The 27835-nt window shown below is 55.2% G+C and overlaps 1 protein-coding gene across 1 annotated transcript; it reads left to right on the plus strand.

Moving 5' to 3' along the window:
* The first annotated feature begins 6485 nt into the window (after positions 1-6485).
* Positions 6486-26648, plus strand: WDR75 (WD repeat domain 75). Its single transcript, XM_036319609.1, has 21 exons — positions 6486-6632; positions 10198-10327; positions 12404-12469; positions 13223-13313; positions 14338-14462; positions 14822-14892; positions 15210-15329; positions 15767-15855; positions 16791-16949; positions 17653-17712; positions 17799-17914; positions 18503-18678; positions 19991-20148; positions 20759-20939; positions 21610-21704; positions 22397-22492; positions 22941-23110; positions 23403-23462; positions 25418-25564; positions 25836-25927; positions 26318-26648. The coding sequence occupies exons 1-21, from the start codon at positions 6544-6546 to the stop codon at positions 26529-26531; spliced, it is 2505 nt and encodes an 834-aa protein (XP_036175502.1). The 5' UTR covers positions 6486-6543; the 3' UTR covers positions 26532-26648.
* The last annotated feature ends 1187 nt before the right edge of the window (positions 26649-27835 follow it).

Genomic DNA, 27835 nt, shown 5'->3' on the forward strand with positions numbered 1-27835 from the left:
AAACGGGGAGGACACAAACATCTCTCATCAAAACAAGGAAAAAACAAACTGGGTGACCCACGCAATGGAATACCACTCAGCAATTTAAAAAAAAAAAAAAAAGAGGAAGCCATTGGTCTACACACGGGAATCTCACATGCACTTGCTACAGGAAAGAAGCTGGACGCAAACAGTGACGTCCTATGGGGGCCATTTTAAGGGACGTTCTGGATAAGGCGAAACTGTAGGAAGAGAACAGCGCAGCGGGTGCCGGGTGGAGGGTGTGAGAGGTTTGGGCAAACATCACCTCTAGGCTTGTCTGTAAGGGACTGATCTCTGGAGAGCCGAGCATCTGAAGGTGTGCGCTCAGGAAAAGATCGTGGTCCCCATGTGGGCAGCACCCTCCGGCCGGAAGGGGCCAGAACGGAGAAGAAGGGAGAAATGGAGACTCACCCCTCCTCGGCCCACCAGCTGGGATGTCTCTCCTGCGCGGCCAGGGCTCACGTCCTCGCCCTCAGGACACCACGTCTGCTTTCCATGGCGTCCAACTGCGGGACTCCTCAGCCTCCATGACTGAGGTGCCACATCCTGTAAGTACAGATGGATGAATGAATGAATGAATGAATGAATGGATCCTACTGGTTCTCTTTTTCTGCAGAGCCCTAGTTAATAAAATTTTGCTACCAAGAATGGGACGCTGCTGGAACTAACAAACCCCTAACAACATGGAAGTGGCTGGGGAGCTAGGGCAGGGTAGAGGCTGGAAGACTTTCTAGGTGTGGGCCAGAAGGAACTTTTATTTTATTTTTTAATATATTTTTATTGATTTCAGAGAGGAAGGAAGAGGGAGAGATAGAAACATCCGTGATGAGAGAGAATCATGGATCAGCTGCCTCCTGCACGCCCCACACTGGAGATTGAGCCTGCACCCCGGGCTTGTGCCCTGACTGGGAATCAAACCGTGACCTCCTGGTCCATAGGTCGACGATCAACTGCGGAGCCACACCGGCTGGGCCAGAAGGAACTTTTATTTTTATTTTTTTAATATATTTTTATTGATTTCAGAGAAGAAGGGAGAGGGAGAGAGAGATAGAAACATCAATGATGAGAGAGAATCATTGATTGGCTGCCTCCTGCACACCCCCTACTGGGGATTGAGCCCGCAACCCACATGTGCCCTTGACTGGAATCGAACCTGGGACCCTTTGGTCTGCAGGCCGATGCTCAGCCATTGAGCCACACAAGCCGGGCCAGAAGGAACTTTTAAAGGTGGTGATTCTGGTGAGGCTCCGAGAGAGAAGAGGGGACCTGTCGAAGCTCTCGGCCTCCCTTCTTGACAAACGAGCCAGCCTCCCCTTGCTCCCTCCTCCAAAGGCTGGGAGTGTCAGATCGTTGAACCTCCTCTGACCCTCAACCTTACGTTGATTCTTTCCCATCCTCCAAACACTTTAGAAAGCGCTGCTTGTGTTTTAGTGTCTGAGGGCCAATCAGCAAAGACGGGTGCATGATATACAAATGCCAGTCCAACCCTAGCCACTTTGGCTCAGTGTACCAGTTAATAATGCGGATTTCTTTTCAATGGATGGAGTTACACATGTGTTGATATATATGCTATTTTGTTATATTGACAACAAGCTTCAAAACTTCATATGTCAAATTTGCTGAAGGGGTTAACATCACAGATATTTTTACACTTAAAAATGTCAAATTTCGTGTAAAAAAAAAAAGAGCATTTGTGGGAAGTTTTAATTCATTACTTTATTTTGAAGAAAAGTGCTGCTGAAAGCTTTGGGAAGCTTATGGTGAACATGCTCCACCACAAGATCCTTGTGAACGCTGGGTTAAACGCTTTAAAAGTGATGATTTCGATGTGAAAGACAAAGAACGCCCAGGTCAACCGAAAAAGTTTGAAGACCAACAATTACAAGCATTATTGGATGAAGATGCGTGTCAAACTCAAAAACAACTTGCAGGAAGATTAAATGTTGCTCAGCAAACAATTTCCAGTCGTTTACAAGCAATGGGAAAGGTTTTAAAGGAAGGAAAACGGGTGCCACATCAACTGAATGAAAGACAAATGGAAAACCGAACAGTCATCAGTAAAATGTTGCTTCAGTGGCATGAAAAAAAGTCTTTTTAGCATCGAATTGTGACTGAGGATGAAAAGTGGATTTATTCTGAGAATCCCAAACGCACAAAATCATGGGTTGACCCACGTCAACCATCAACATCGACTGCAAGGCCAAATGGCTTCGGAAAGAAGACAATGCTCTGCGTTCGGTGGGATGAGGAAGGTGTGGTGTATCATGAGCTTCTAAAACCAGGTGAAACCGTTAAAACCGATTGCTACCGAAAAACAAATAATCAATTTGAACCACGCTTTGATCGTGAAACAACCAGAATGTTCCAGAAGACATGACAAAGTAATTTTGCTTCATGATGACGCACCATCACACACTTCAAAGCCAGCTAAAGACACGTTAAAAGGTCTTGCCTGACAAGTATGAACCCATCCGCCGTGTTCACCAGACCTTGTGCCTTCAGATGACCGCTTGTTCCGATCCATGGCACTTCAACACGTGCGAAGAAGTGGAAAACTGGGTCCCTGAATGGTCTGCCTCAAAACAAGGAAAGTTCTATTGGGGCGGCCTCCACAATTACCTGAAAGATGGGGGAATGTGTAGCTAGCGACGGACATTACTTTGAATAAAGCACTTTTGATGTTTCTCTTGAAATTATCGTGTTTGATTACAAAACCCGAATTATTAACTGGTACACCTGGTAGAGCGGCAGCCTGCGGACTGAAGGGTCCCGGTTCGATTCTGGTCCAGGCACCCGCCCAGGCTGCCAGCTCCATCCCCAGTAGGGGGCGTGCAGGCGGCAGCCATCAAGGATTCTCATCATTGATGTTTCCATCTCTCTCCCCCTCACCCTTCCTCTCTGAAATCAATAAAAATATTTTTTTAAAGAAACACACATGCCAGTCATGTGCTGAAGCAAGTGCACGGCCCTGAACAGTGCCTGACCGTGTGACCGCACACAGGGGGCCGCTACCCCAGCGCCGCCAGCAGCACCCACCAGCCATGCGTTTGCCTGACGTCACCACCGCAGCCCTTTGCGTCACGCCCTTGGCCCGGGTTTCTCCCGAGGAAATCACACGCTCTCACACTCTCACTCTCCTATGGACCCCCACACTTCAGACCCAAACGCTAACCGGTCCCCTTCTTGGCGGCCATCGGCTATTCTCCCTGGTCGCCCGGGACAAGTCTCGGCTCCACAAAATAGTCCCTCAAAGCACCCAGGCGGCCGGGCCCGGGCGGGTCTGCCTCCTGCTTCCCGGGGTTGGGGTTTGGGGACGGACCCAGGGCACCCTCCTTCCCGCCCCGGCCCCCCCACCGTCTCCCCCAGGCCCCCTGCGGAGCCTCCTCCGGGACCGGCCAGCACACAGGTTCCCACCTCCACGCCTCCTTGCCGACCCCTGGGCCCCCACATCCCTCAGGATCGCCCGAGGCGGAGGCCTGCTCAGCCGCACCCGCCCGGCCGCGCCCACCTGTCTCCGGGGCTGTGTCCACCGGAGGCCACGGCCCTGGCGGGCGGAGGGCGGAGGAAGCCGAGGGCGCTGAGCCTCTTGAGGCGCAAACCCAGCGCAGGGGCCGCTTCTCTCCGCGACGAGCTGGGCCCCCCAGGGGAGGGGGTGACCTCGGACGCCAAGAGGCCTGGCCTGGGGAGGGAGTGGCCCAGGCCCGTGTAGAGCCGCAGACCCTGCTGCTGCCCCGACCTCTGGCGTGACCCCTGGGAACCACTTCCGGGTGAGGAGGGCCGTGACCCCTGGGAACCACTTCTGGGTGAGGAGGGCCGCTCCTGGGAGGATGGCCACACCTGGCCTCTCCGCAGGTGGCGCCCCCCAACCCCACCCCCGCGGGGCGTCTCTCCCAAAGGCTCCCCCTCCGACACCGCAAGGAGCCTGGGGGCCCGGAGGCCTTTGGGGGCCCCTCTGCGCTCCCCTGGGGTCTCCCCGAAACCACTGGGCGTCCCTTAAGCACCCGGAGCCTCTCCCGGGCACTGGGCCACCTGCAGCCATAAAGCTTCTGCAGGAAAAATAAAAAATAAAAAACGCAGCTACCCTTCAGCCTGCAAGCCGGCCCTCGGCCCGTCCTCCGTGTCCTGAGCTACAGGCCGCGCTTAGGAAACGGAAATGGCTGGGCCCCGAGAGGGAACGACTGGATCAGGGCGGAAATGGCTGAGCCCCGAGAGGGAGCTGCTTCATCAGGGCACGTGGGCTGTGAGACACGCAGCCACGCAGGGGACGGAGGTCCGAGGAGGACAGGCGGTGCCGTCGCTTCCACCTCAGAGAGAGGAGCCCACGGGCGGCGCGGAAGGGTGCCGAGGCCTGGAAAGGCCCCGGGAGCGCACCCAGCCCTGAGGGGGGGCGGGGGGGGGGGGCTGGGCGCAGAGGGACGGCCTTTCGAATGGCGGCTCGGCCCTGGTTTGCTCAGCTCGGCGTCCACGTGGAGATGTTGTGACATCATCCTTTAGCTGCACAGCTTTAGCAGATGCATCAGCTTCAACCCGCACCTCCTCGGGAAACTGCCGTTTTACTGTTTTTCATTTTCTTCGACACGCCATCTGTGATTACTTGGTGTGACGTTTTTATTGTCTCTCCCATTTTTGAAAATACATTTTTTTAGCCCTCACCCGAGGCTATTTTCCCATCGGTTTTTAGGGAGAGGAAGAGAGGGGGAGAGAGAGAGAAACATCCGTGTGAGAGAGACACTTGGACTGGCTGCCTCCTGCAGCTCCGACCTGGGAGTGGGATCGAGCCCGCAACCAGGGTACATGTCCTGGACCGGAATCGAACCGGAACCCTCCAGTCCACAGGCCCACGCCCTATCCACTGCGCAAACCGGCCAGGGCTCTCCCCCATTTTTAACGGGACAGGGTCCCCGCCTGCCCTGCACCATCTCCCACATGAACACCCCCCCCCCTCCCCGCTTCTGTCTCTCACACACCGTCTCTGGGTAACCCTCCGCCTCCAGAGCCCCGAAGGCACGGGGTCACCCTCAGCACCCCCAGGAGGGGCAGGTGCTTGGGGAGCAGGACCACGGGCGCCACAGGCGGGAGCAATCTGCAAACAACAGGGAACTGCCTGTCCCCCAGGAGCACCTGCGCCGGAGGTGCTGGCGGGAGCCAGGGACGCCCCTCCCCGGGCCCCTGGAGAGGGAGGCTGACACGGCAGGAGAGTGGTCCCCTGTGCTAAACAGATGGGCTGCCCTGGGCCCAGGGTCCCCCGCAGGAATATGTCCGAGAACCGCAACACCACCAGCACGCAGCTCCCCTGTCCCCAGCAGCCCCAGGCCCAGCAGCGGGGGAGGCAGGTGGCCCCCACGGAGCGCCCTGCAGCTGCGACAAGGCAGGAGCCCTGAACCTGGACAGCAGCCTCGGGGCGGCGAGCACAGTGCTTAGTGAAATGACCAGGCGGGGAGACCAGCTGCCACGACCTCACTCACACGTGGGACCCAATGAGCCACGGAAACGGATGAGCAAAACTGGACACAGAGCCACGGAGGCATCCAGCAGGCGCGGGATCTCAGCGGGGAGGGGGGGATGGGACCTCGTGTGCATCTGTGCGTGACCCATGGTCACAGACATTAGGTGGTGCGGGCGAGGGCTGTCTGGAGGGGGCGGGGCCGGGGGAGGGTCCACGGGAGAAAACGGGACATCCGTACCATAAAGATCTTTTTAAAAGTCGGCGGGCAGGCAGGGCGTGTGGGAAGAGCGCGCCCAATGAGCTCCTACGTACATATGCACAACCGTGGACCCAGATGTCGGGTGGGGAGGCCCGTGGGGGCGGCAGTGGGGGAGAGAGGACACCTGTAATACTTTCAACAATAAACACTTTTTAAAAATAAGGAGGGGAGGGCGGTGGGCGGTAATCAACCAAAGACCTTGTGTGCGTATTTGCAGAGCCCGCGGGCGCTGACAACACGGGGTGCAGGCCTTGGGGGAAGGAGGAGGTGCAGGCCTGGGGCGGGGGGTGGGGGTTGGAAGTGTCAATGGGAGAAAAGGGGACAGATGTAACAATTTCAACAATAAAGATTAAAAATAAAATAATAACATTTTTAAAGATTAAAAAATAAAGTATAAAAAAACCGAGTTCAAAGGTACCCAATAGAAACGCTTGCTCGCTGAGTCTGTCATTTCCCTACGAGTTCTAACCTGACGTTGCCACACGAAAGATAGCGGCGCGTTCGCGGCGTCCTGCTATCGAGACGCCGGCCTAGAGGAGCCCTGCGCGGCGCCTGTGCGCGTGCGCCCCACCGCCCGGCCCCCGGAAAAGAGGCGGGGACAGGGCCGCCGCCGGGAGCTCCTGCGCCTGCGCGAAGGCAGTGGAGGCGGAGAGGGTCGGCCAAGTTCGCGGGGGCGGCCCCGGCGCGGCGTCCCACCATCGAGATGCGGTCCTAGAGGAGCCCTGCGCGGCGCCTGTGCGCGTGCGCACCACCGCCTGGCCCGGGAGAGGAAGTCGGGGGCGGGGCCGGCGGCGGGAGCTGCGGCGTCCGCGCGAAGATGGTGGAGGAGGAGCAGGCGGTCCGCGTGGTCCGCTGCGGCGGCAGCGAGCTCAACTTCAGGAGGGCGGTGTTCTCCGCGGATTCGAAGTACGGGGCCGTGTGCTGCGTCGGGGGCTGCGTGTGTGCGTCCCGGGGCGGGGGCGGGACTGTCAGGCGCCCAGGCTCGCCGGCGGCTGGTGGGGGTCCAGGTGAGGGCCGCGTGCCGGACCCCAGGGCGCGCGGGGGGTGCGGGCTGGGGGCGCTGGTGCCAGGGTCGGGTGACAGGAGCGAGACACCCTCAGTCCCGGCCACCGCGGGCTGGGGCGCGCTGCCCGCCCCCGATGACCCCCCGCGCGGGCAGAGAAGGGCGCGGGGGGCGGGCCCACGTGTGCCGGTGGGCGCGGCTCTGGGCAGCGGGAGAGCGGCCGGGGCGGACGGCGGGGGCCGAGTGGGACTCGGAGCCTCCCCGGGGCAGGTCCCTCGGCGCTGCCGGCCCGCGGAGGAGAAGGGCGCCCCCGGCCGCTTGGGGGAAAGTGGCCCTGGCGTCCGGGAGTGACAGCGGGCGTCGGCCTGGCCCTGGCCCGGTTCCGAGCGGGTCCCTTCGTGTGCCCCGGCGCGGTTCTTGATGTAACGGTGCCGTCCGTGCTCCCCTCGGGGAGCCTTTACCTGGGAGGAGACCGGTGCCGCCGCCGCTGTGACCCGGCCCCCCGCCCCCAAGGCCCATCTCCCGCCGGCTCCGATCGCAGGCTGCCTTCGTGGTCGCCCTTCTGCCGGCCCAGGCCCGGCTCGCTCCTCTGGGCTCAGCCACTTGTGTTCCCCGGCGTGGCCCGTGTGCCCGTCGCCCTGGGGTGAGTGTGTGCCCCGGCTCTGCAGGTACCGTCTCTGCAGGTGCCGTCTCTGCCGGTGCCCTCTCTGCAGGTGCCGTCTCTGCAGGTGCCGTCTCTGCAGGTGCCGTCTCTGCAGGTACCGGCTCTGCCGGTGCCCTCTCTGCAGGTACCGTCTCTGCCGGTGCCGTCTCTGCAGGTACCGTCTCTGCCGGTGCCGTCTCTGCAGGTACCGTCTCTGCCGGTGCCGTCTCTGCAGGTACCGTCTCTGCAGGTGCCGTCTCTGCCGGTGCCCTCTCTGCCGGTGCCGTCTCTGCCGGTGCCCTCTCTGCCGGTGCCGTCTCTGCCGGTGCCCTCTCTGCCGGTGCCGTCTCTGCCGGTGCCGTCTCTGCAGGTACCGTCTCTGCCGGTGCCGTCTCTGCAGGTGCCGTCTCTGCCGGTGCCGTCTCTGCAGGTACCGTCTCTGCAGGTGCCCTCTCTGCCGGTGCCGTCTCTGCCGGTGCCCTCTCTGCCGGTGCCGTCTCTGCCGGTGCCCTCTCTGCAGGTACCGTCTCTGCCGGTGCCCTCTCTGCAGGTACCGGCTCTGCAGGTGCCGCCTGAGTTAATTCCTTGTTGCGCTTCGTTTCTTGCCCAGCCCTCACTCCCACTCCCTGCAGAGCCTCTCGAACCCAGGCTCCTGCTGAGGAACATCCGCTTCTGCTCCTCATCCTCGGGGGTGACCGAGTCCCGCGTGACAGGCAGGCTCCGTGGGGGGTGCTTGCACGTGTCTGCAGGCTCCCCTGTCATCCTTAGGGCACAGCAGTGGTTCTCAAGCTCGGCTGCACATGAGAATCACCCGGGAATCTTTTTAAAATCCTGATTTCTGGGCCTCCTCCTCCGGAAATTCTGTGTCTTTGTTATGAGTGAGGCCACATTAGTCACAAAGAAACAATTTCCGGAGGACGAGGCCCAGAAATCAGGATTTTACAAAGATTCCCGGGTGATTCGCATGTGCAGCCGAGGTTGAGAACCACTGACTTGCGGGGGGGGGGGGGGGTGCTCTGTGGCTAAGCGCCCCTTCGCCCGCACTGACCTCATGGAATCCTCCTGGGAACAGGACAGTGTTATGTGCCTTGTACAGGTGGTGACGAGGGGGGGGGGGGGGGGGCGTGTTAAGTGAATTCTCCAGCATCTTTCAGCCAGGACATGGGCAAGCTGGCTTCAAACCCGCAGTGTTTGACTTCTTCAGGTTGCACTTGTCTGCCGCACCGTGTGTCTGTTGTTTAGAGTCAGTAAGCACACGGCTCCTCCCGGGGTCTCCCTGTGTGAGAGGAAGTCTGCCATCGCGCCCTGGGGTGGGTGCGGTGAAGGAGCCGGGCGCCATCCCATCGCTGGAAGCACAGGGACTGCTGCTGACCAGGGGGGAGGCGAGGGGGGCTGTGTGGAAAGGCCCTGCACCAATCGTCCAGTGGGAGCAGAAGGAAGGCGCTGTGCAGAGACCACAGAACATGCAGAGAGTGGGGCTCCTTTGGGGTGCATGCAGGCGGTTAGAGGACCAGGTCGTCTCCTTTGGGGTGCATGCCGGCGGTTAGAGGACCAGGTCGTCTCCTTTGGGGTGCATGCAGGCGGTTAGAGGACCAGGTCGTTGCCTTTGGGGTGCATGCAGGCAGTTAGAGGACCAGGTCGTCTCCTTTGGGGTGCATGCAGGCGGTTAGAGGACCAGGTCGTCTCCTTTGGGGTGCATGCAGGCAGGTAGAGGACCAGGTCGTTGCCTTTGGGGTGCATGCAGGCGGTCCAGCCACTGTTGCTGAGGGTCGCAGCGCGGGAAACCTTCCTCTGGGGACGCATTTCAGTGTCGTCGTGGGGAGTTTTCTAGGCAAACGACCCCCATCTCCAGGACACACTGCCTAGGGCACCCGTCTGCTGGTTCCAGAGTGTCTGTCTTCCGCGGGGAGAAGGCTGTTGGAGTTGTGAACCACTGACTGGTCAATTGAAGAAGGGGTTCCAGACCCTGTCAAACCCCAAAGGCCTCAGGAGTGTGGGTCCTGCCCTGCAGGTGGCGGGAAAGCATTGGAAGATTCAGTTTAGTTTTCTCTAAGGAAGTGCTGTGGGCACGTTCACAAGGTGCGTCTGATGTGAGTATGGAAGGCACATTGAAGGGCACACCTGGGGACAGGACGTCTGAGATGTCCAGGCCGGAGGGGGTGCTTGGGAGCGGAGAGGAGCACCAGCCGCTGGGAGGCTGTGCCCAGAGCTTGGTGCTCAGGTTGCTTGATCTCGTAGACAGCTGCTCACAGCCGCGCGGTGACTGCCTCCTGGCCACGGCAGCGTTCATGGAGTGTTCGCTCTGTGCGCCAAGCGTGCCTTTGCCTGCACTGGTCTCAGGGAATGCTTAGAAGATGCCGCCTGCTCTCAGAGGGGAGCATGGAAACCAAGTGGCTCAGAACCGATGACATGGGTGTGACCCCGGCCGGCATTAGAGTAGTTCCTCTTCTTACTTTGTAATAATTATTAACTGGTTCATTTTACCCAGTTAATTTATAAGGCCTCTGAGGTTCAGGCAAGGTCTGTTCAACAAACTGGATCGGACATTGGGAAACAGAGAGAATAATGCCTCTGCCCTGTAGGGTCTGATGGGCAGGTAAGGGGGAGGGACATACATGTAAGCAAGTACTTTCAACACCAACTGAAAGTCCCGCCCTTTGGCCTGTGCTTATATCTGTTATGGAAATAGTCAAACAAGTGTCCCAACTCTCACCATATTAACAGTTTAGCAGCCTCTGCCTTAAACTATTGTCTGAAAGGAACATGGACAGTAAAGAGTCTGACTCTCCATAGAGGGTGTGCAACTCCTTTTCCTCTCCTTGCAGGTACCTCTTCTGTGTGTCTGGAGACTTCGTCAAGGTGTACAGCACAGCCACGGAGGAGTGTGTGCACGTGCTGCAGGGGCACCGAAACCTGGTGACGGGCATCCAGCTCAACCCCCACAACCATCTCCAGGTGGCGTCTTTTCATTGGCTTATTGTTGCCGAAAATATTGGAATTGAATTTGACAGGCAATCTGTCCAGGTTACAATCAGGAAAAGAACCATGTGGATTTTCTGATTCAAGATAGTTTCACTTTTTTAAGCTTTTTTGTTCCCCCTCACCCAAGAATATGCATTTTATTGATCATTATTAAAATAGGGTCACCGCCCGCAGCTGCACAATCACTGTTACTGAGAGGCCAATAGCTGGGACTTGAGTGAGGGCTCTTGGCGTCTGAGCCTGACCCTCGGGGCCTGGCACACACTGAGTTTCCTGACTGTAGGTCTTCTCGGGTCCCCTACCTGCCTGGTGACTGCCCACATCCGGAAGGGGCAGCTAGGACTTGAGTTTCTCGAACCCGTTTGACCTCTGAACTCTTGTTTCCGGAACACACGTTTTAAATGCTGCCTAAGGGATTGGTTGTGTAGATCTCAGAGATGCGGCTTCGTAGTGTTGATGCAGAGCCACCTCCTGGAGGCCAGCATCTGGACAAGAAGGGCTCCTCAGTCAGGGGGTCGGTCAGTTCACGGCAGGACAGACTGGGCCTCCGTCGCCCTCCACAAAGCAGCTCTTCTCAGAATCGGAGAATAAGAGCTGTCGCTTTAATGCAGCTCCTAAGCCCCAGCCGAGCCAGCAGAGCGGTGCCCCAGGTGCAGATGCTTGTCTCGCTCTCGTTTTGACCAGGTCCCCTCCTCTGGGTGGGTCACAGCCACCTGGGAGTGACTGGTTTTAAACGGGCGTGCAGCCCTGGCCTCCCCTGCCCCGGACGGCGGCGGATTCGCTTCCGGTTGGCGCACATGTGGCTCAGGTGCCCGCAGGCGGCAGCCCAGTGACCCCATGTTTCTTCCTCTCCCTTCCCCTCCCCCCCCCGAAATAAAAGTGAAGGGACTTGCATTGTCATCCACTGCGTTGTCACAGGAAGTAGGACGTAAGGGAACGCTGAGCCGTTCCGAAACCCAATGAGCTGCTCTTGAAAGTCGGGGTGGCTTTTCCGCGGGGCAGGCCTTGTATCCTGCTGTCCTGAGGGTGTGAGAAGACACGCTGTTGTCATCTGTAGCGTTTGGATGGGTTTTTGTAGCAGGAATATCCTGTTATTAAAATTGGAATTTGTGAAGGCTACATTACTACGTTCCATAGCAACATGAAAAACTACACAGTGCATAAAAGATCTGTTTCTCGGAACCTCAGGTTAATCAGATTGGAGGAGGACAGTTTTACCCGCAGGTTCGGTGAGGGGGGTTGTGCCGGAGGTTCTGTGGACTGGAGTCGCAGTTTTGTGCATTGACCATTGTTTTAGCGGTGATTGTGTGTTTGCCTTATCATATTTTACTAATCCATGTTCATGAGTCTAAGGTTATATGTAGTCGCAATGTGTATTTTTAACTTAATATAAATATTTTAGTTGAATAGAAAATATTTTCTTCATCATTTTTTATTCCTATTCTCCAATTCCATGTCCTCATTGGTAGAAATCTTAAAATTGCCACTTTCAAAAATATCTACCATTCTTTATCAACATTATAAGCAAAATGTGTTCACAATAACAGCAGCAAAAACACCCCATGTCCAGTGGGACAGAATGAGAGCAGGTGCCGCCCAGGCCTCCTGGTGCTGCAGAGCAAGGGTCCCCGCTGGGCACGTGGGTCCCTGATGGAGCGAGGGTCCCCCAGGGGCGAGGGTGTGATAGGAAGCAGGACCCTGAGGTCGTCCCGGAGGCACTGCCTTCCTGCCGCACAGATGACAGTTTGCGACACACAGGAGGCAGCACAGCCCCTGAGCGCTTTCACGTCAACCCCTCCCAGACCGAGGGTGACCTTTCCCCCATTTTACTTACACGCTCAGTTGATGGATCTGCTTCCCCCAAAGCTGTGACAAGATGGTCACAAACAATAGAAATTTTGCAAAAACAACACAAATAAATGACTCCACTTCTCTAAGACAAATAATGGATTAGTGGACAAAATGCCTTCTGTGTTAGCATTTAATTCATTTGCTATCTTAATGGAGTTCTTTTTTTTAATCTGTTTTTTACTGTGTTTACCCTTTTAGCTGTATTCTTGTTCCTTTGATGGCACAATTAAACTGTGGGACTATCTAGATGGCATTTTGATAAAGGTATGTGGATTGATCATCCATTTTTATTACGTGAAAGGAATGGCGACTTAATTTAATGATCTATTACTCCCTTCTGTAAGGCCAGATGGCATTCCCAAACCAGTCGTGAAAGTCATATACCACAAAGCAAATTTGACTCTATAAAAACTTTAAACTTTAACAAAAAATGAGCAATAAAATGAAGATAATATTTACTAAAGATATGCAATAAACTTGAAGATGTGCTTAACCTCGTTGGTAACTAAAAGAAATGTAAATTTAAACGTAAAAGTGTGCCAGCATTTTCCCACCAGTCACGCTAAGTTAAAGACTGAAAAAAGCCTAACGGTAGGAAAAGTGTAGAGAAACATGCTTTTGAACACAGCCATGAGAACCAAACTGAAAATGAATACCTCTGCTCCAGCAATCTCCCCTTTAGGCATCGCTTCATGAAAACAGTGCAGGTACATGTCGTCCTTAAAGCACTGTTATGGTAGAAAGAAGAAATTGACTGTGACCTTGATGTCAGTTAATATTGATAACTCATTCAATAGAATACTATGCAGCCATCAAAAAGGAATGGCAGGCTCTATAGGTGTAATTTGGAAGGTTGTTTGATAACTATGCGTTGTCTTCTATGTGCCAGGCACTCTTCTGATGTGGGGGATACATGAGTGAGCAAAAGGGACAGATCCCTGCCCTTCGTGGAACTGATGTTGGGGGTGGGGGGCAGGTAGGTGGGAAGGCGGAACAACGTGGCCTTTGATCTTCCAGACTTTCACCGTGGGGCAGAAGCTTCACGCCCTCTACACTCATGCGCGTGCTGAGGATGCTGTCTTTGTTGCGATAAAGAAGGAAAAGCCAGGTACGGTACACGTAACGTGCTTCGCTCGACACGGGCGCTTCCCTCTGAGAGTTTCTCCGGTGCAGGAAGGCCTGTGCAGCGTGTTGTAAAGGACTGTGTGTTCAGAACTCGGATGCAGACAGCTCTGAGGGGCACGGCCGGCAGCCGATGGGCTCACGGCTCGTTAGCTGAGGGAGTCCTTTCCACAGTTCTGTGTCTTTTTGCTTTGTTTTAGCGGTTTTTTGGTGGGGTGGGCGGGGGAGGAAGGGACAGATTTGCCAGTTGTTAATATATGATGGACTTTCAAGTAACCAGAGAATAGTCAAAGCTGTGACAGCTAGATTTTTTTAAGCTAAAATTCATTTGGTGCCAAGTCTGTTAGTGAATATGCATTTTATCTATCAAAATACTACATTAAAAAACAAAAAAAACCAGTAAGTTTAGTTTTCCATATGTAGTCATCTCTAAAGGATATTCCAAAAATGTTCTGGAAATGGCAACATTCTAAAACAATTAAGTTGCCTTCTCAAATGACTGCTTTAAAGATAACAGTCTTCAGTATTTAGGTTCTGTTTTGTATGTAAACGTGTGGATTCTTAATGTCTGTCCACATGCTTACAACCAGTTCAGATGCCTCGTCTCCCTGACAATTAACGGATTCACTGGGTCTGAGGTTTGGCCTAGGAATCTGCGTGTCAGTAAGTTCCCAGGTGGTCCTGCCCACTCGTATTTGGCAGCCACTCTTCATGCTCGCCCCTGACCCCTCGGCTGGGAGGGTCGGTGCCCGCAGCTGGAACAGCTCTCTCTGTCAGTGAGGCCCGTGGTCCTACCACGGCTGCACATGGGAACCACCCCAAGGAACTAAAAATACAAGATCCAAAGAATCCAGCTGTAAAGTGCATTTTGTCACGAGGGCCTAGAGTACTCCCTTGGCGGCGAATGACTCCTCGGAGTGGGGAGCGGTTCCGCGTGGGGGGCGCGGTTCCGCGTGGGGAGCGCGGTCCGCCGCTGCCGGGCGCTGGCGAGTGGCCCGCTCCTGTGCTAGATGTGTTTCAGCTGGTCTCCGTGCGGCTGCCCCGCTCGCCCCGCCAGGACGCCGAGGCCGAGGAGCCCTGCCTGGTGCTGGACTACATCAGCCCCTCGCCCAAGTGCGTCGCCTTCGGGAGCCAGGTCAGCTTTCTTCCGTTGGTTTCTCTTTCGTACCTGAACTCTCTTTCCTGCCGTCTGTCCTCTCAACATCTTACGTTACAGGGGTTCATGCTGCCTCGAGCTACAGTGTTTCTGCTAGTAACTAAGAGGTCTGTGTCATCTGGAGCGTGTGTTTATGGGATAGGTTTGTAGGACCATCTCGTATATATTCTGTGTCATTGCTCTTGTAACACTAATTGTCCAAAACATAATCAGGGTTTTGGCATCTGCACTGTATTTCTGCAGGAAAAGGTTATTGTTACAACATTGACTTTTGTGACAAGAATATTTCTTCCTCGAGTGCTGACTGTTTGGGCATGTTATCTTCTCTTTGACACCAGGGAGAATACGTCGCTGCCGTGCGGGACTTCTACTTGTCTGTTTATTTCTTCAAAAAGAAAGCCACGTCAAGGTGAGCATTCCTTTTGACAGCACTTGTCTCGTGTGCAGTAGAGTGAGGGCCCCGGCATCTTCAGACATTAGCCAGCGGCCTCAGCTGTCATTTCTTAGGCCCGTGCAGATCTGAAGCTAACCCTTAGCTTCAACAAGAAATGGGAGCCAGCTTTGCCCAGGCAAAAAACAAAACCAAAATCACTAAAAGGACTTTAAGGTCCTGCAGTCAGTTCTGAGAGCCTCCCCTTTGGGCTGATAAGGGCGAGAAATCCCTTTTACTTAATTAGCTACTTACCAAGAGACTTGAATAATCAAGAAAATGTTGTTTTCTCTTAGGTTTACTTTGTCGTCGTCGGGAAATAGGAAACACGCAAAGAACAACTTCACATGTGTAGTGTGTCACCCGAAGGAAGACTGTATAGCGACGGGGCACAAGGACGGCAAGATCCGCCTCTGGTCAGGCGGCGAGGGGAGGGGAGGGGAGGGCGCTGGTTTCTGTGCTGCTTGTGTTGGCCTGAGGGGGGAGGGGGCAGCACTGGGCCCGCTGTGTGGGGGACCCCCCCCCTCTCCCCCCCTGTCTGTGCTTCTGTGCATACTCCTCAGTGCACACACTCACTGCTTTAGGGAGAGGGAGTGCTGTAGTCACTACTGAAGAGAACTTCTTTGTCTGCCGTTCAGTAAAAAGGAAAGAGTGGCAGTGACAGGAGGGGATATCTGCTAGCAGGACCCAGGAAGGCCTGCTGCTCCTAGCAGTGACTCGGTCAGAAACGGAAATGTACTCATTGTGCTTTTTGGACATGAGGACCATAAGCTTGATACCGTGATTTATTAGTTTGTGCAACATTTAACATACACCTTTGGTGAAATTAAAAATCCTGGTCTTTCTCCAATAGGAGGGGTTTTGATGATGAGAAGAAGTACACATACACATGTCTGCATTGGCACCATGACCTGGTTATGGACCTGGCTTTTTCAGCGACGGGTAAGTGCACGTTTAGTAGTTTAAGCTGAACTTTTGAAGCATGTGAATCAAGTACTTTAATTCTCTGTGTTTAGAAGCCTTTCTTATCTTAGGATAAGATCATGTTGAATCAAAGTGGGAACAGTGTTCCCAGCCCCAGAGGGAAGTGTCAGTGTGTTACCCCCTAACGAGTTTGCTGTCGACTCTCTGGGATCCTGGATGGAAATTAAAGGCCCGTCAGGTCCACGTTGCTGAGTGCCTGCCTCCCGATGTAGGGACCTGTCCCTTGTGAGCATCTGCACCTGTGGTTTTCTGTCCTCCGGAAGCGGGTGGATGAAGTTGACTTATTTGTCAAGTGTTGAAACCACCGCACGTTCCTCTGCAGTGAATCCTCAGGTTCCGCTCGGTCCTCGTGTTTTGGTTGGGAGCCTCGCCTGTCGTGAGATTGGCCTGGAGTTGCTTCCCCATGTGCTTGTTTGGTGCAGGGCTGTGCTTGTGCACAGATTGGGCACATTCTCTTCTTCTGTTACCGGACGAGTGAAAATGGGTTTATTTCTTCCTAGAGAAGCCGTCAGGCCTAAAGGGTGCTGGTTTCTTTCCACTGTCCTTGTTATCAGAGGAGGAGCCTGGTCAGCAGCAAGCTAAGCTGATGCCAGTGGGAAGGAAAGTCCCTGAATCGTGACCTTGAATCTTGATTTTAAGAGATTAAAAGAGGAAGGCGCTGGTGTGCACATTTACAAAGACAGTGCTCGTGTCGGCAGCACAGACTACAATTGGAACGTGCAGAGAGTGGCACGGCCCCTGTGCCAGGATGACGGGCAAATTCGTGAAGCGTTCCATATTCTGAAAAACAGTAGTTCGTTTCTCTAACATGGCCAGAAAAATTAAATGCTGGGTCTGCTTCTCTTTCTGTTTTTCCCTCTCCAAACACTGCCCTGGCCTTCGTGCGGGACAAGGCGGCAGCCTGCTGAGCGGCGGCCGGGAGTCGGTCCTGGTGGAGTGGCGCGATGCGGCCGAGAAGACCAAGGAGTTCCTGCCACGCCTGGGGGCCACCATTGAGCACATCTCCGTCTCGCCGGCGGGGGACCTGCTCTGCACCTCCCACTCTGACAACAGTACGTCCGTCCGCCCGCACTCGTGCCGTTTGTGCGGTGCCTCAGCTGCCTGCCGCCTGCAAGGAGGGGCAGATGGAAGACCTCAGGCTGGTGCTGAGCAGCCTCACCTTTAAGGAGCATTTCTTCCTTCCACTCTTCCTCTTTCTGTCGCCCCCTTCCGCCCGAGACGCCACCACCATCCAGTATTTTCAGAGTGGTTGTCAGCTGTGGCCTCAGTGTGTTTGGTTTTTGTTGTGCCACTTGATTTCAGAACATTTCGTGTGGAATGAATGGGGTGGGGATGTGGAGGAAGGGCTCTGAGGTGGGCCTTGGTGCTGGCATAGGCACGTGCGCTTCCGGAAGAGATGGCTGTGTCCGGGGCAAGGGCTGCTCTGGCAGAAATGGAGGGCTCTGCTTCCTCCAGAACCTGCGCTCGTTCTGTTCCCATGCCAGATGGAGAGCCCAGAGCCGCCGCCTTCCTGGCCCTCCAGCGGGCACCCTGAACGTACAGTCCTGAGCAAGCAGGGACCACCTAAGAGGGAACACTCTCTTTCGGGGCATACGACTTCCCAAATTAACACTTAAAATGCACCCATGTGACACTTAAAAGACAACTTACTCAGTTGTCTTATATTCTGATAATTCCAGAATCACATAAGTCCAGTTGGTTTTTTTCTAACTGGAGGCTCTGACCTGCTCATGGTGAAGTGTTTTGTGCCCGCAGAGATCACCATCATTCACCGGAACCTGGAGGCCTCTGCGGTGATCCAAGGCCTGGTGAAAGGTACTGCCGGCGCGGGGTGGGTGGGGGTGTCCGTGCGAGGTGGGCGTCTGTCTGGCTTCAGCTGCTGTGTGTCACTCTTCTTGCAGACAGCAGTATCTTGACTGGCTTGATGATTGATCCACGGACTAAAGCGTTGGTTTTGAATGGAAAACCTGGCCACTTGCAGTTCTATTCTCTCCAGAGTGATAAGCAGTTATACAACGTAAGATTCTGGTCCATTACCTGCCTTAAAGCTAGTGCAGCTCTGCAGCCCCGCAGGGCCCTGGCCACCACACGCGCTCAGCAGTGCTCGGCTGCCTGCAGCTGGTCCTGGTGGCCGTGGCTGCTGCTGCAGCCGCTCTGTCTGTGGTCGTGTTTTCAGACTAATTAGCTGCACACACGTCTGTGCCTCCTGTGATGGAGCAGCCATGGCACACTGCAGACTAGTGGGAGGCCTCCTGGGACCCCCTAAGTGCATCAGCGGCCCGCCTCCCTGTTCCCCACGGGACCCTTCACAGATTCTGTCCGAGGAGCTGTGACGCCTTCTCTCTCTCCTCTCACCTGTCAGACCTCAGAGAAAGGGAACTTCCTGGTCTTTTTACTACCACATTTCTACTGAAATCCTGGAGATAGCAGGCACTTCACCCGTGTAGTAAACAGACCAGGAAATGGGTGAGAGAAACAACAGGGAATAAAATGCTGGGCTACTCACAGCAGTTCTATCTTTTTTCCCTTTTTAAAATCATCCTTGAGCACTCTAACATGCATGTATTTACATTAGTAAGCATTTTGGATATTTTTAACCCATCAGCTAGACATTGTGCAGCAAGAATACATCAACGACTACGGTCTGGTCCAAACTGAGCTGACAAAGGCTGCGTTCGGCTGCTTCGGTGCCTGGCTCGCCACCGTAGAGCAGCGTCAAGAAAAGGAAGGGGAGCTGGAGTTACAAATGAAGCTGTGGGCGTACAGTAAGAAAACACAAGGGTAATGCCACTTTGTAGCCTAGAATTTCAAAGTAGAAAACATGTTGTTTTCCCTCTTGTGGTCTTACTTCTTGGTCTTTAAGATGCTGTATTTCGATTAGTTTTAGGGTTAGAGTAATGGGGAGGCATGCTTCTGATAGAGCCGTTAAGCTTTCTGCTCTGAGGAAGCACGGCGTCCCCCAGGTCATCAGTCATCTCACAGCGTAAATGAGAAAGCATGGGGAAGTGACACCCCCAGGACCTGAGGCCTAATTCCAGGCAAATCCAGGATTAGAATCTGAACGTCAGCTCGTTGCTCCTTCATCGCGCTGCCTGGGGGAGCATGGCGGTGTAGGCGGCGGGGTGCAGTGTGTGTGTGCTGACCGGGTAAGGAGCCCGCCAGTTTCTCTCGCCAGGGCCATCCAGCCCTTATCAAGTCCTTCCTGGGGGCCAGGGCGAGGCTTCTGCTTTTGCACCCCCAGAACACGGGGGATAAGCCTGGTGTCCATATCCCCAGGGGAGGGAGCAGGCCCCAGTCACCCCCTGGGAACCGGAGCTTTTTCCAGAGCTCAGTGCCGCCCTGCCGGTTGTCCTTCACAGCCCAGGGCCGGCACGGTCCCTCTTCCCGTCACCGCTGCGGGAACAGGCGGAAGGTGGTTTGGTGATCACAGATGATAAATGCTGACAGGGCAGTGGGAGTAGGTAGTTTTCTTTCTCTTTTCTTGCCACAGTGGAGTCTTTCATAATCATTCCGCCATTTGCTTATTCTCAGAAGTAGCTCGGGAGGCACTGTGGGCTAGTGCAGGCGGCTTTCGGGGATCATGTTTGATGACCCCTGTTTATACTCATGTTGTACCATTAAGGGGACCCGGTGCTCCATCACCTCTGCATTGTGGATGCTGCTCAGAACAGAGGTGGTGTCAGGACTGCGTGTCAACGGCTGAGAGATGGCAGGCGGCTGTCTGTCATTCTAGGCCAGTGATGGCGAACCTTTTGAGCTCGGCGTGTCAGCATTTTGAAAAACCCTAACTTAACTCTCGTGCCGTGTCACATAGAGAAATTTTTTGATATTTGCAACCATAGTAAAACAAAGATGTATATTTTTGATATTTATTTTACATATTTAAATGCCATTGAACAAAGAAAAATCAACCAAAAAAATGAGTTCATAGGTTCGCCATCACTGTCCTAGGCCCTTCCAGAGATGCTGTTGTAGGGTACCACAAGCGTGTCAAACTCGCGGCCGGTGGGCTGCAGGCCGTTTCTTGTGTGAGACCCCAGGCGAGGGTGTGTCGTCCTGGTGTGAGGATGACGTGGCGTCTCCTCCCTTCCAGGTTTGTTCTCAACACAAAGGTTAGCATGCCCCACGAGGACCGCATCACCGCCCTGTGCTTCTGCAACGCGGAGAAGTCTGAAAGCCCCACCTTGGTCACGGCCAGCAGAGACGGCCGCTTCAAAGTGTGGGTCTTAGCAGACGACTCTGACATCTACAGTAAGTGGCACACAGAGTGAGCCTAAGAATTGATAGATTAATCTCTGAGCCCACCCTCTGGCAGGCAGGGCACTTAAACGATGTAAGAGTTCACACTATGACGTGCCTTTCCTCCAAGCCCATACTTTTTAGTGACACACTGGACTGCTCAGTGCTGGCTGTTCTGTTCCCATTTGCAAGAGGCCAGGAAGGGCTCGGGTGTGCAGCCTCCCGCAGCCCCACCAGGGGGCGGTCGAGGTCTGTGGGACGAGTATGAGCTGCAGCTCGGCCCTTGCTTGCAGCCTCCTCACTAGCCCTGCCAGACTGCTGTACCGATTTTTCGGTAATTTCCACACAAAGGTGGAATATTGGCGCTAGATGAAAGGTAGACCTATTTTCTACAATGTCTCCAAGTTCCATCTTATTCTAACCACTTGTTTGCATGTAACTAACATTTTTCTGTATCATGTTGGTTTTTTTCTCTTTAATGCTCAGGAGCCCAGGTATAGGGGACAGTTAGGTTCAGGGCCTCAGGACTGGTAGGACTAGGGAGCAGGGGTCCTGCCGTGTAACCTCCCACACGTGGCTCAGCCTTTGTGCCGTGTCTGAACCGTGGTCCGTGTTTCCACAGGAGAGGCTGTGGGCTGGACCTGTGACTTTGTGGGCAGTTACCACAAGTACCAGGCAACCAACTGCTGCTTCTCTGAAGACGGCTCGCTGCTGGCAGTCAGCTTCGAGGAGACGGTGACCATATGGGAGTCCGAGACCTGGGAGCTCAGGTGCACGTTCTGTCAGCGAGCTGGGCACGTACGGTAGGTGAATAATGGGGGAATGTGAAGTACCTTTTTCTAACATTTAAACAAGTCCTTGTACATGAGCTCTAGAATAACGCATGCCTCGGAGAGGCCGTGGGCAGCAGCTGAGCTGGCGGCAGGAAGCCAGGCCTTCTCTGCAGGTGAACCAGGTGCTGGAGTCACCATTTCTGGAACCAGGAGTGACATCTCCTTCCAGGCCTGCAGATTCTTTTCTCTGTCACCACCGCATCATGTCGTGCTGCCTCATAAGCAGCTGTGCCTGAGCCTCGGGGTCCCCCCATGTCAGGGGACAGCGCTGGGGACGAGTGGCAGACGGCGAGGACATGGCTCCCAGTTCCCAATGCGTCCGATTCTGAATTCACTTTGTAAAACTTCCTTCAGGGTTCACAGGGCAAACGCCTCTGTAGGTAAATGAGCACAGAAGGGGTTTTATTAATGTCTGTACGTTTCGCACACACTTCCTGTGTGTGTTATACCACCCAGCACAGTAGGGAAAAGAACTGGTCATCAGACCTGTTTCTCTAAAGCAGCAGCACGCCCAAGTAAGCCTTCCTTTTGTGCTGCTTCGTCCCTGTTTCTGCAAGATGATGATGAACAAAGCGTGGTCTCTGGGCCCAGCTGAGCGGACGTGCCCAGGGCTGGACTGACTCGCTCGTGTGGTCCTCAGGCACCTCTGCTTCGGGAGGCTGACGTGCTCGAAGTACCTTCTTGGAGCCACTGAGAACGGGACCCTGTGCTGCTGGAACCTGCTGAGCTGTGCACGTAAGACATCTTCCCTCCGGACGGGCAGGAGCCCCGGCCTCTAGGGCTTCTGGGTTGTAGCCTCATGTCTTGACCCAGAGCCGATGTGATTTTCTGAACGGGACGTTCTGAAAGGCGGAGCCCAGGCTGCCGCAGCAGGGTCATGGATAAGCGGCCTGTGGTCGGTGAAGAGGCAGCTGCCGCCCTCTGGCAATGCCTGCAGCGACTGGCCTGCTGCCCCTTGTGCTCCACCCTCTAGTTGGAGCCCTGTCCCCGCTCCTCCATATGCATGTCACCCGCAGTGTCCCGGCCGCTTGCCGTCTGAACGCCTGCCACACCTCCTGGCAGAGGTGCACTTAGTGGGTTTTACTTGTGGGAATCCATGTCGGAAAGGCGTGGCGGGTGCTTAGCAGTGGCTGGGTGTGGTAGCATCTTTGGTTCTCTGCAGTGTCTCTGGCTAACGTTTTGCCCAGGTTCAATAGCTACAGGGAAGGGGAGCATTGCATGGTGTGTGGAAGGAGGGCTTTGTCCTGCCTCCGGCCTCTGCAGCTTCCACACCTGTTCGTGGTCTGCCGGCGCTTTCAGAAGCGCGACTCCCTCCTCCTGGGACAGTGGGATGGCTGTCTCAGCAAAGAGGAAGAGTGCCCGCTTTGAACGATAGGCTTTGAAGCGCTTCTGTCAATAGAAGTGAATCGCTTTTCCTTTCTCCACAGTGGAGTGGAGCACAAAACTGAACATCACAGTGATGGAGCCGGACCCACGCTCAGAGAACGTGGCCGCCGTCTCTCGGTCCTCGGGGGGTTCGGACTGTGAGTACAGGTCACGCTGGCACAGGAGGGTCTGTAAGTTCTCTCCTAACGGCTGAAATACAAGTGGGTCACACTTGCCTGCCAATCAGGTCTGAAGCCTCTGAGCCCGAGGCCCTGCCCTTCCTTGAGTCCCTGTCCCAGCGCCGAGCGCTTTGGGCATCGTGCATGTCCTGGCGCGTCATGCAGCCTCGCGCCCCAGCACCTCCCCGCTGTCCTGCAGGCAGCCCCGCCTGGGCTCACTGCCTGTCCTCTGCTCGGCTCTGGGCTCCGGAGCTGGGTCCTTCCTCCTGGTCACCGTGGCCTCGCTCCTACCTCTGGACACACAGGCGTCCAGGAGGTGTTTGCAGGATCAGAGCTTAAAGCAGCCGTGATGGTTATTGGCGAGGGTGGCGCCAGCCCGAGGCCAGAGCTGGCCCTTGCGAAGCGTGCTGTCTGTCTCTCCCTCTAGTGTTCGTGTTCAAGCCGAGTGAGCCGAGGCCGCTGTATGTTCAGAGGAGCATCTGCAGCGAGGAAGTCAGGTGGGGGGTGTTTGTGCCTCGAGACGTCCCTGACGCGTTCACCTCGGAGGCGCTGCAGTGGCTGAACCGGTCCCAGTTCTACTTCCTGACGGCGTCGCAGGTAACCGTCCTCCGAAGGCTCCCTCCTGACTCGGCTGCTGTGCTGCGGGGAGGGATGGTCGGCCGCGACAGGCGCCCGGTCCTGTGGGGGGATTGCTCCCGGGGAAGGTGTCCCGTGTGTCCAGGCAGCAGTCTTCTCTGTGCCGAGCCCGCCTCCGTGACCGCCCCTCAGGCTCTTGGGTGGATGCCCATGGCTCAGCACGAACAGCTGGCCTCACTGTCCCCGTTAACATCTCACTTGGATGTGCCCTCCACAGTCCTCTCTCCCGGCGTTAACTGATCTCTCTTTGCAGAGCTTATTGACATTCAGCTCGAAGTCTCCAGAAGAGAAACTCACACCAACAAGCAAGCAGGTATGTGGTGGCCGCTCACGTGCAGCGGCATGGCTTCCCTGCACAGATGGCTTCTCGTTAGAACGCAGCCTCACGAAGCCAGGCCTCCCCTGGCCCTGAAGCGGATTAAACCCTCCTCACAGCGCTGCCTCCGGAGGCACATTGTTCCTGACATGCAGTCGGTGTGGAGTCCGTGCTGGGTGCTCGGGGCGCAGAGGCGAGCCGTCCCCGAGACTTGTCAGACAGCCCTCCCCGCGCCCGGCTGCGGCCCCGTCGGCGCCTGTCTCTGAGGAGCACGTGTGCGTTGCTAACTCTGGGTTTACCGGTGACTGAGCTGTTGAAATGGAAGTTGTAGCTCTTTCCACACCCCCACCCCCCACACGTACACATCCTCATATACCCCTCCTCCCTCCCAGTTTCCCAGGAAACAAATCTAAAAATTGTTCAGGTCAGTATTCATGATGACAACCCGCTGAACACAATTCCTCGGCCAGCCATGGAGCAATAGGTTGTTTTCCTTTGTAACCAACTTCTTTTCTCTGGCGTTAATGATTACCTACTTCCTTTATTTGCCTAGTTTTCTGTTTACTTCTCACCTAATTCGCTCCAAACTCTATCCCAGTTGCCAAGTCATCTCGGTATTTCCAGACACATTCTACGTCCCCTTTCGGGTCTTGAAGAAACAGTGCTGAGCCTTCTGACAGCTTCCACCTGGCTGCTTGCTCTGTAAGCTGAGGCGGCCTCCGCCCGCGCCAGGGCCTCCTCGCCTCTGCTGTCAGAGCCCATGGTCCCCGGCTTCGCCACGCCCTGGCGCTGGTGCAGCACGTCCTTGGGGCCTGGGAGGTCAATGGAAGACCTTCTATGTCGGAAAGTTTTCCTTGCTCCCGCCTGATTGGTTGGCTGGGCATAGACCTCTGAGTTGAAAGCCATTTTCTTAGAACTCTGACGGTCTGCTCCTCTTTCATTATAGTTTCCACTGTCACTAGAAGCCCAGACCATTGACTCACCGAATTCATTCAGCCACTTGATCACCTACAGTAGATGTTTGAGATCTGTCAGCGAGCAGATCTAAGCCTGTGGTGTTTGCATTTGACAGGAAGATGCAGGCAGCAAACACGAGCATGACATACGTTCATAAGCACTATTCCAAGTGATGAGCATATGAGGGAGGACTAAGGAAGGGGAGTGGGGTACTGCTTGCCTTATTAGGGGGTGCAAGTCAGCCTTCATGAAAGATGGCTTTTCCTCAGGAAACGGGCTTCTTGACGGGTTTTAATCAGACGACTAAGGAAAAACCAATCACTCCTGTGCCCTCATTTCTGTGTTTGCTTTCTAGAATTCCTGTTGTTTAGGTGTTGGCCTTTAGACTGGCTGCGCGAATATTCCTCTTCATGTCTCCTGTTTTCTGGGAGACATCCTCGTTTTTATCAGCTGATGGCCTTTTTCTCCTTCTCGCATCGCCCGTTCCATCAGGGCTTCTAGCCCTTCACAGAGACCCTGTGTCTGTCTGTGGGTACCGCTTCCTGAGCCTCTGCAGGCCTCTGCAGTGTAAACGGGGTGCTCTCGGCTCCCCACAGGCAGCGTAGAGCCGCGGCCGCCTACCTTCCGGACCTCACGGACCACCAGGGTCCACGGGCCACCCGTTGGCGACCGCGGCCTGGAGCTCTGCTTTCTCGGGCCTGTCCGTCACTTCCCCTCCGCCAGCCGCCTGCTTCCCTGGCACCTTCCACCCAGCGCTGGGTCTGCCTTCGCTGCGTCTCTGTGGGCCTGGGGGCGGCAGTGAAAAGTGGGTCTTTCTCTGCCATCTAAGTGTCCCCCGGCAGCTTGCCTCACAGTCAGTGGCTGCGGGGCCTCGGCTGCTTTGCAGGTGACATGAGAGACAGGCTGGGTCGTTCTGAAGGTCTCCCGCCCTGGCCTGCCTTCTCGCCCTTCTGGCTGAGCTGCCGGAGTAACTGCCCTCGTCTTCACCCTCCCAGCTGCTGGCAGAAGAGAGCCTGCCGACCACCCCGTTCTACTTCATCCTGGGGAGGCACAGGCAGCAGCGGGGGGAGCAGGCGGACGGTGCCTCGGAGAGCGAGCTGGTGCAGCTGCCCCTGACGGAGAACGTCCCCGCCATCAGCGAGGTGAGTGGTGCCCTCCGCTGGAGCTAGACTTTGTGTGCACGGGCCTGCCACAGGTGACCTGTCAGCTACTCCTATGCTGTGCAGCTTGATACAAACAGTGCAGATGGCACAGGCGTGGGACTTCAGACTCTTGGGTGAGGGGAGGCGTCGTTTGCATGAAGGTGGGAAGGGAGGCACAGTTTCGCTCTGGCCTGGTTTTTGCTGGGGAAAACCTGTTGTGTTTGGTTTGGTGTCGACTCTTTAGGTGAAACCCTGTTTTCTGTCCCTGCAGCTGCTTCACACCCCCGCCCACGTGCTGCCCTCGGCCGCCTTCCTGTGCTCCATGTTCGTGAACTCCCTGCTGCTGGCCACGGAGGCCAGGAGGTAGGCGCTGCGGGGTGTGGGGGTGCCCTGCTGTGGGGGGCAGGGGTGCCGGTTACCCCGTCTTAGGATGCCCTTCCATGGATTTCTCTCTGCTTTAGACTTCACGTGACGTAGGGTTACGAAGTCAAGTGGGTAAAACACATTGAAAATTTCTAAGTGTTAGAAAAGAGGCCTTTTGGGTAGGTTTTAAGGACTTGACATGTAATTCAAAATTACACTTTTTGTAAATTCACCTGCTCTTTTATGATAGCCTATAATTTTTAAACTGCACACAAGATTTTTCATTTACTTTGTCTCTGTGATTCTATCTTTACATAGATATCTTAGAGTTATTTTTTACAGACATTTATGTGTAAATAGTAAGTTTGTTTTATTCTGTTATTGTTAAAGTGCTGAAGAAATGCCTGATGATGTGGATATGGAAGAAGAAAAAGAAAGTGACAGTTCAGAGGAAGAAGATGATGCCACTGAGAAGGCCCAGCATGCAGGCCACACGGACGCGGGAGAGGACCTCCTGCAGCAGCTGTCACAGCTGTCCAAGTGCGAAGAGAAGGAGCTGCGCAAGCTCAGGAGAGTCGACTACAGCTGGGTGACTGCCCCTTAGGCCCTGCAGGGGGCGCTCTTGCACTTTTTCTGTTGTATGTTGATGTTCCAAAAACACCTAAGTTAATGTTGTTTCTGCTTTTAAAATAAATGTTTACAGGATTTCTTTTTTAAATAACTGATCATATGCTTTTTGGACTGAAGGTCCCTGGTTCCATTCCAGTCGAGGGCACATGCCTGGGTTGTGGGCTTGATCCCCAGTAGGGGGCCTGCAGGAGGCAGCCCATCAATGATTCTCCCCCATCATTGATGTTTCTGTCTCTTTCTCCCTCTCCCTTCCTCTCTGACATCAATAGAAATGTATTTAAAAACAGAAAACACCAGCATCTGGAGGCAGCAACACGAGGTCTGCTTATACTGAGTCCAAGAACTTCACCTCCTTTTGCCCAGGTCAACTGCTTCCCACCAGAATCTGTCCTCTGCATTATGTGGAAGGAGTGAAGCTGCTGTGTTAACCACTTAGCATCTGGAAGTTTCCGGTTCTCTGATGCACTTCTATAAAAACTACTAGAGTAAAAGTAACACAAGGAGGCAGCTGGGTAAATCCTGAGCTCACCCCCTCCCAGGCACGCATCAGCATTACAGCCAAACTATAGAACCGTCACTGAGCCGCCTGAATGACCACCTCAGCATTCCTGTCCCTAAGGATACAAACAAGCCACATGGAGACAGGCAGGAGCTCAGACACCGTCCCGGCAGGTCCTGCCTCCACAGGGTGGAGACTAATAAACCCGAGGGACAGCTTGGCCTCCCAAGTGCCCCCTGGGAAGCGTCAGGGACCCTGCTGGGCACCTGCTGGGGAAGAGTCCCCACAACATCTGCTTTGAAAGCCAGCGGGATGGGGATTCACTCCAGAGACAAAGGGAGAGCCTTCGGCAGACCGCCCAGCACAGAGGCAGCGCTGGCAGGCGGGAGGGTTAAGTGGACTGGCTCTGCGAGGGCTGTCGGGCAGGCACCTGTGAGCTCGGGATGGAGGGCGGGAGCCAGGCGGCACCGCTGTTCTTTTGTGGAGCTCTTCTCCCACCTCGCTGGCCCGACCACACGCAAACGTCGAGTCTCCTCCATCGACCTGGCTAACTGCTGGCCTGCCCCACCCAACCTGCCCCCAGCCAGAGCCTCTTCCGCCGGCCCAGACACCACACAAGCGGCAGCAGCTCAGTGCACCACAGCCTCCCAGAAGCCACAGCCTCCACACAGGGGAGGCCAGCCTCAGCTCACACCAGCTCCCGCCAGGCAGCCCCAGCCCAGCACAGAGCCCAGGCGTAGCTGGCACTGGGCTCCCACTGAGGGGCCCACGCCTGGACA

This window comes from Myotis myotis, unplaced genomic scaffold (genome assembly GCF_014108235.1).
Source record: "Myotis myotis isolate mMyoMyo1 unplaced genomic scaffold, mMyoMyo1.p scaffold_m19_p_8, whole genome shotgun sequence".
In the NCBI taxonomy this organism is placed as follows: Eukaryota; Metazoa; Chordata; class Mammalia; order Chiroptera; family Vespertilionidae; genus Myotis; species Myotis myotis.

Bases quoted from the DNA above. Each gene is read 5' to 3' on its own strand.
- WDR75 (XM_036319609.1), top strand. From the start codon at position 6,544: ATGGTGGAGGAGGAGCAGGCGGTCCGCGTGGTCCGCTGCGGCGGCAGC. The intron at 12,470-13,222 runs GTATGTGGATTG...TTGATCTTCCAG, and splicing joins TAGATGGCATTTTGATAAAG to ACTTTCACCGTGGGGCAGAA. The intron at 14,893-15,209 runs GTGAGCATTCCT...GTTTTCTCTTAG, and splicing joins AAAAAGAAAGCCACGTCAAG to GTTTACTTTGTCGTCGTCGG.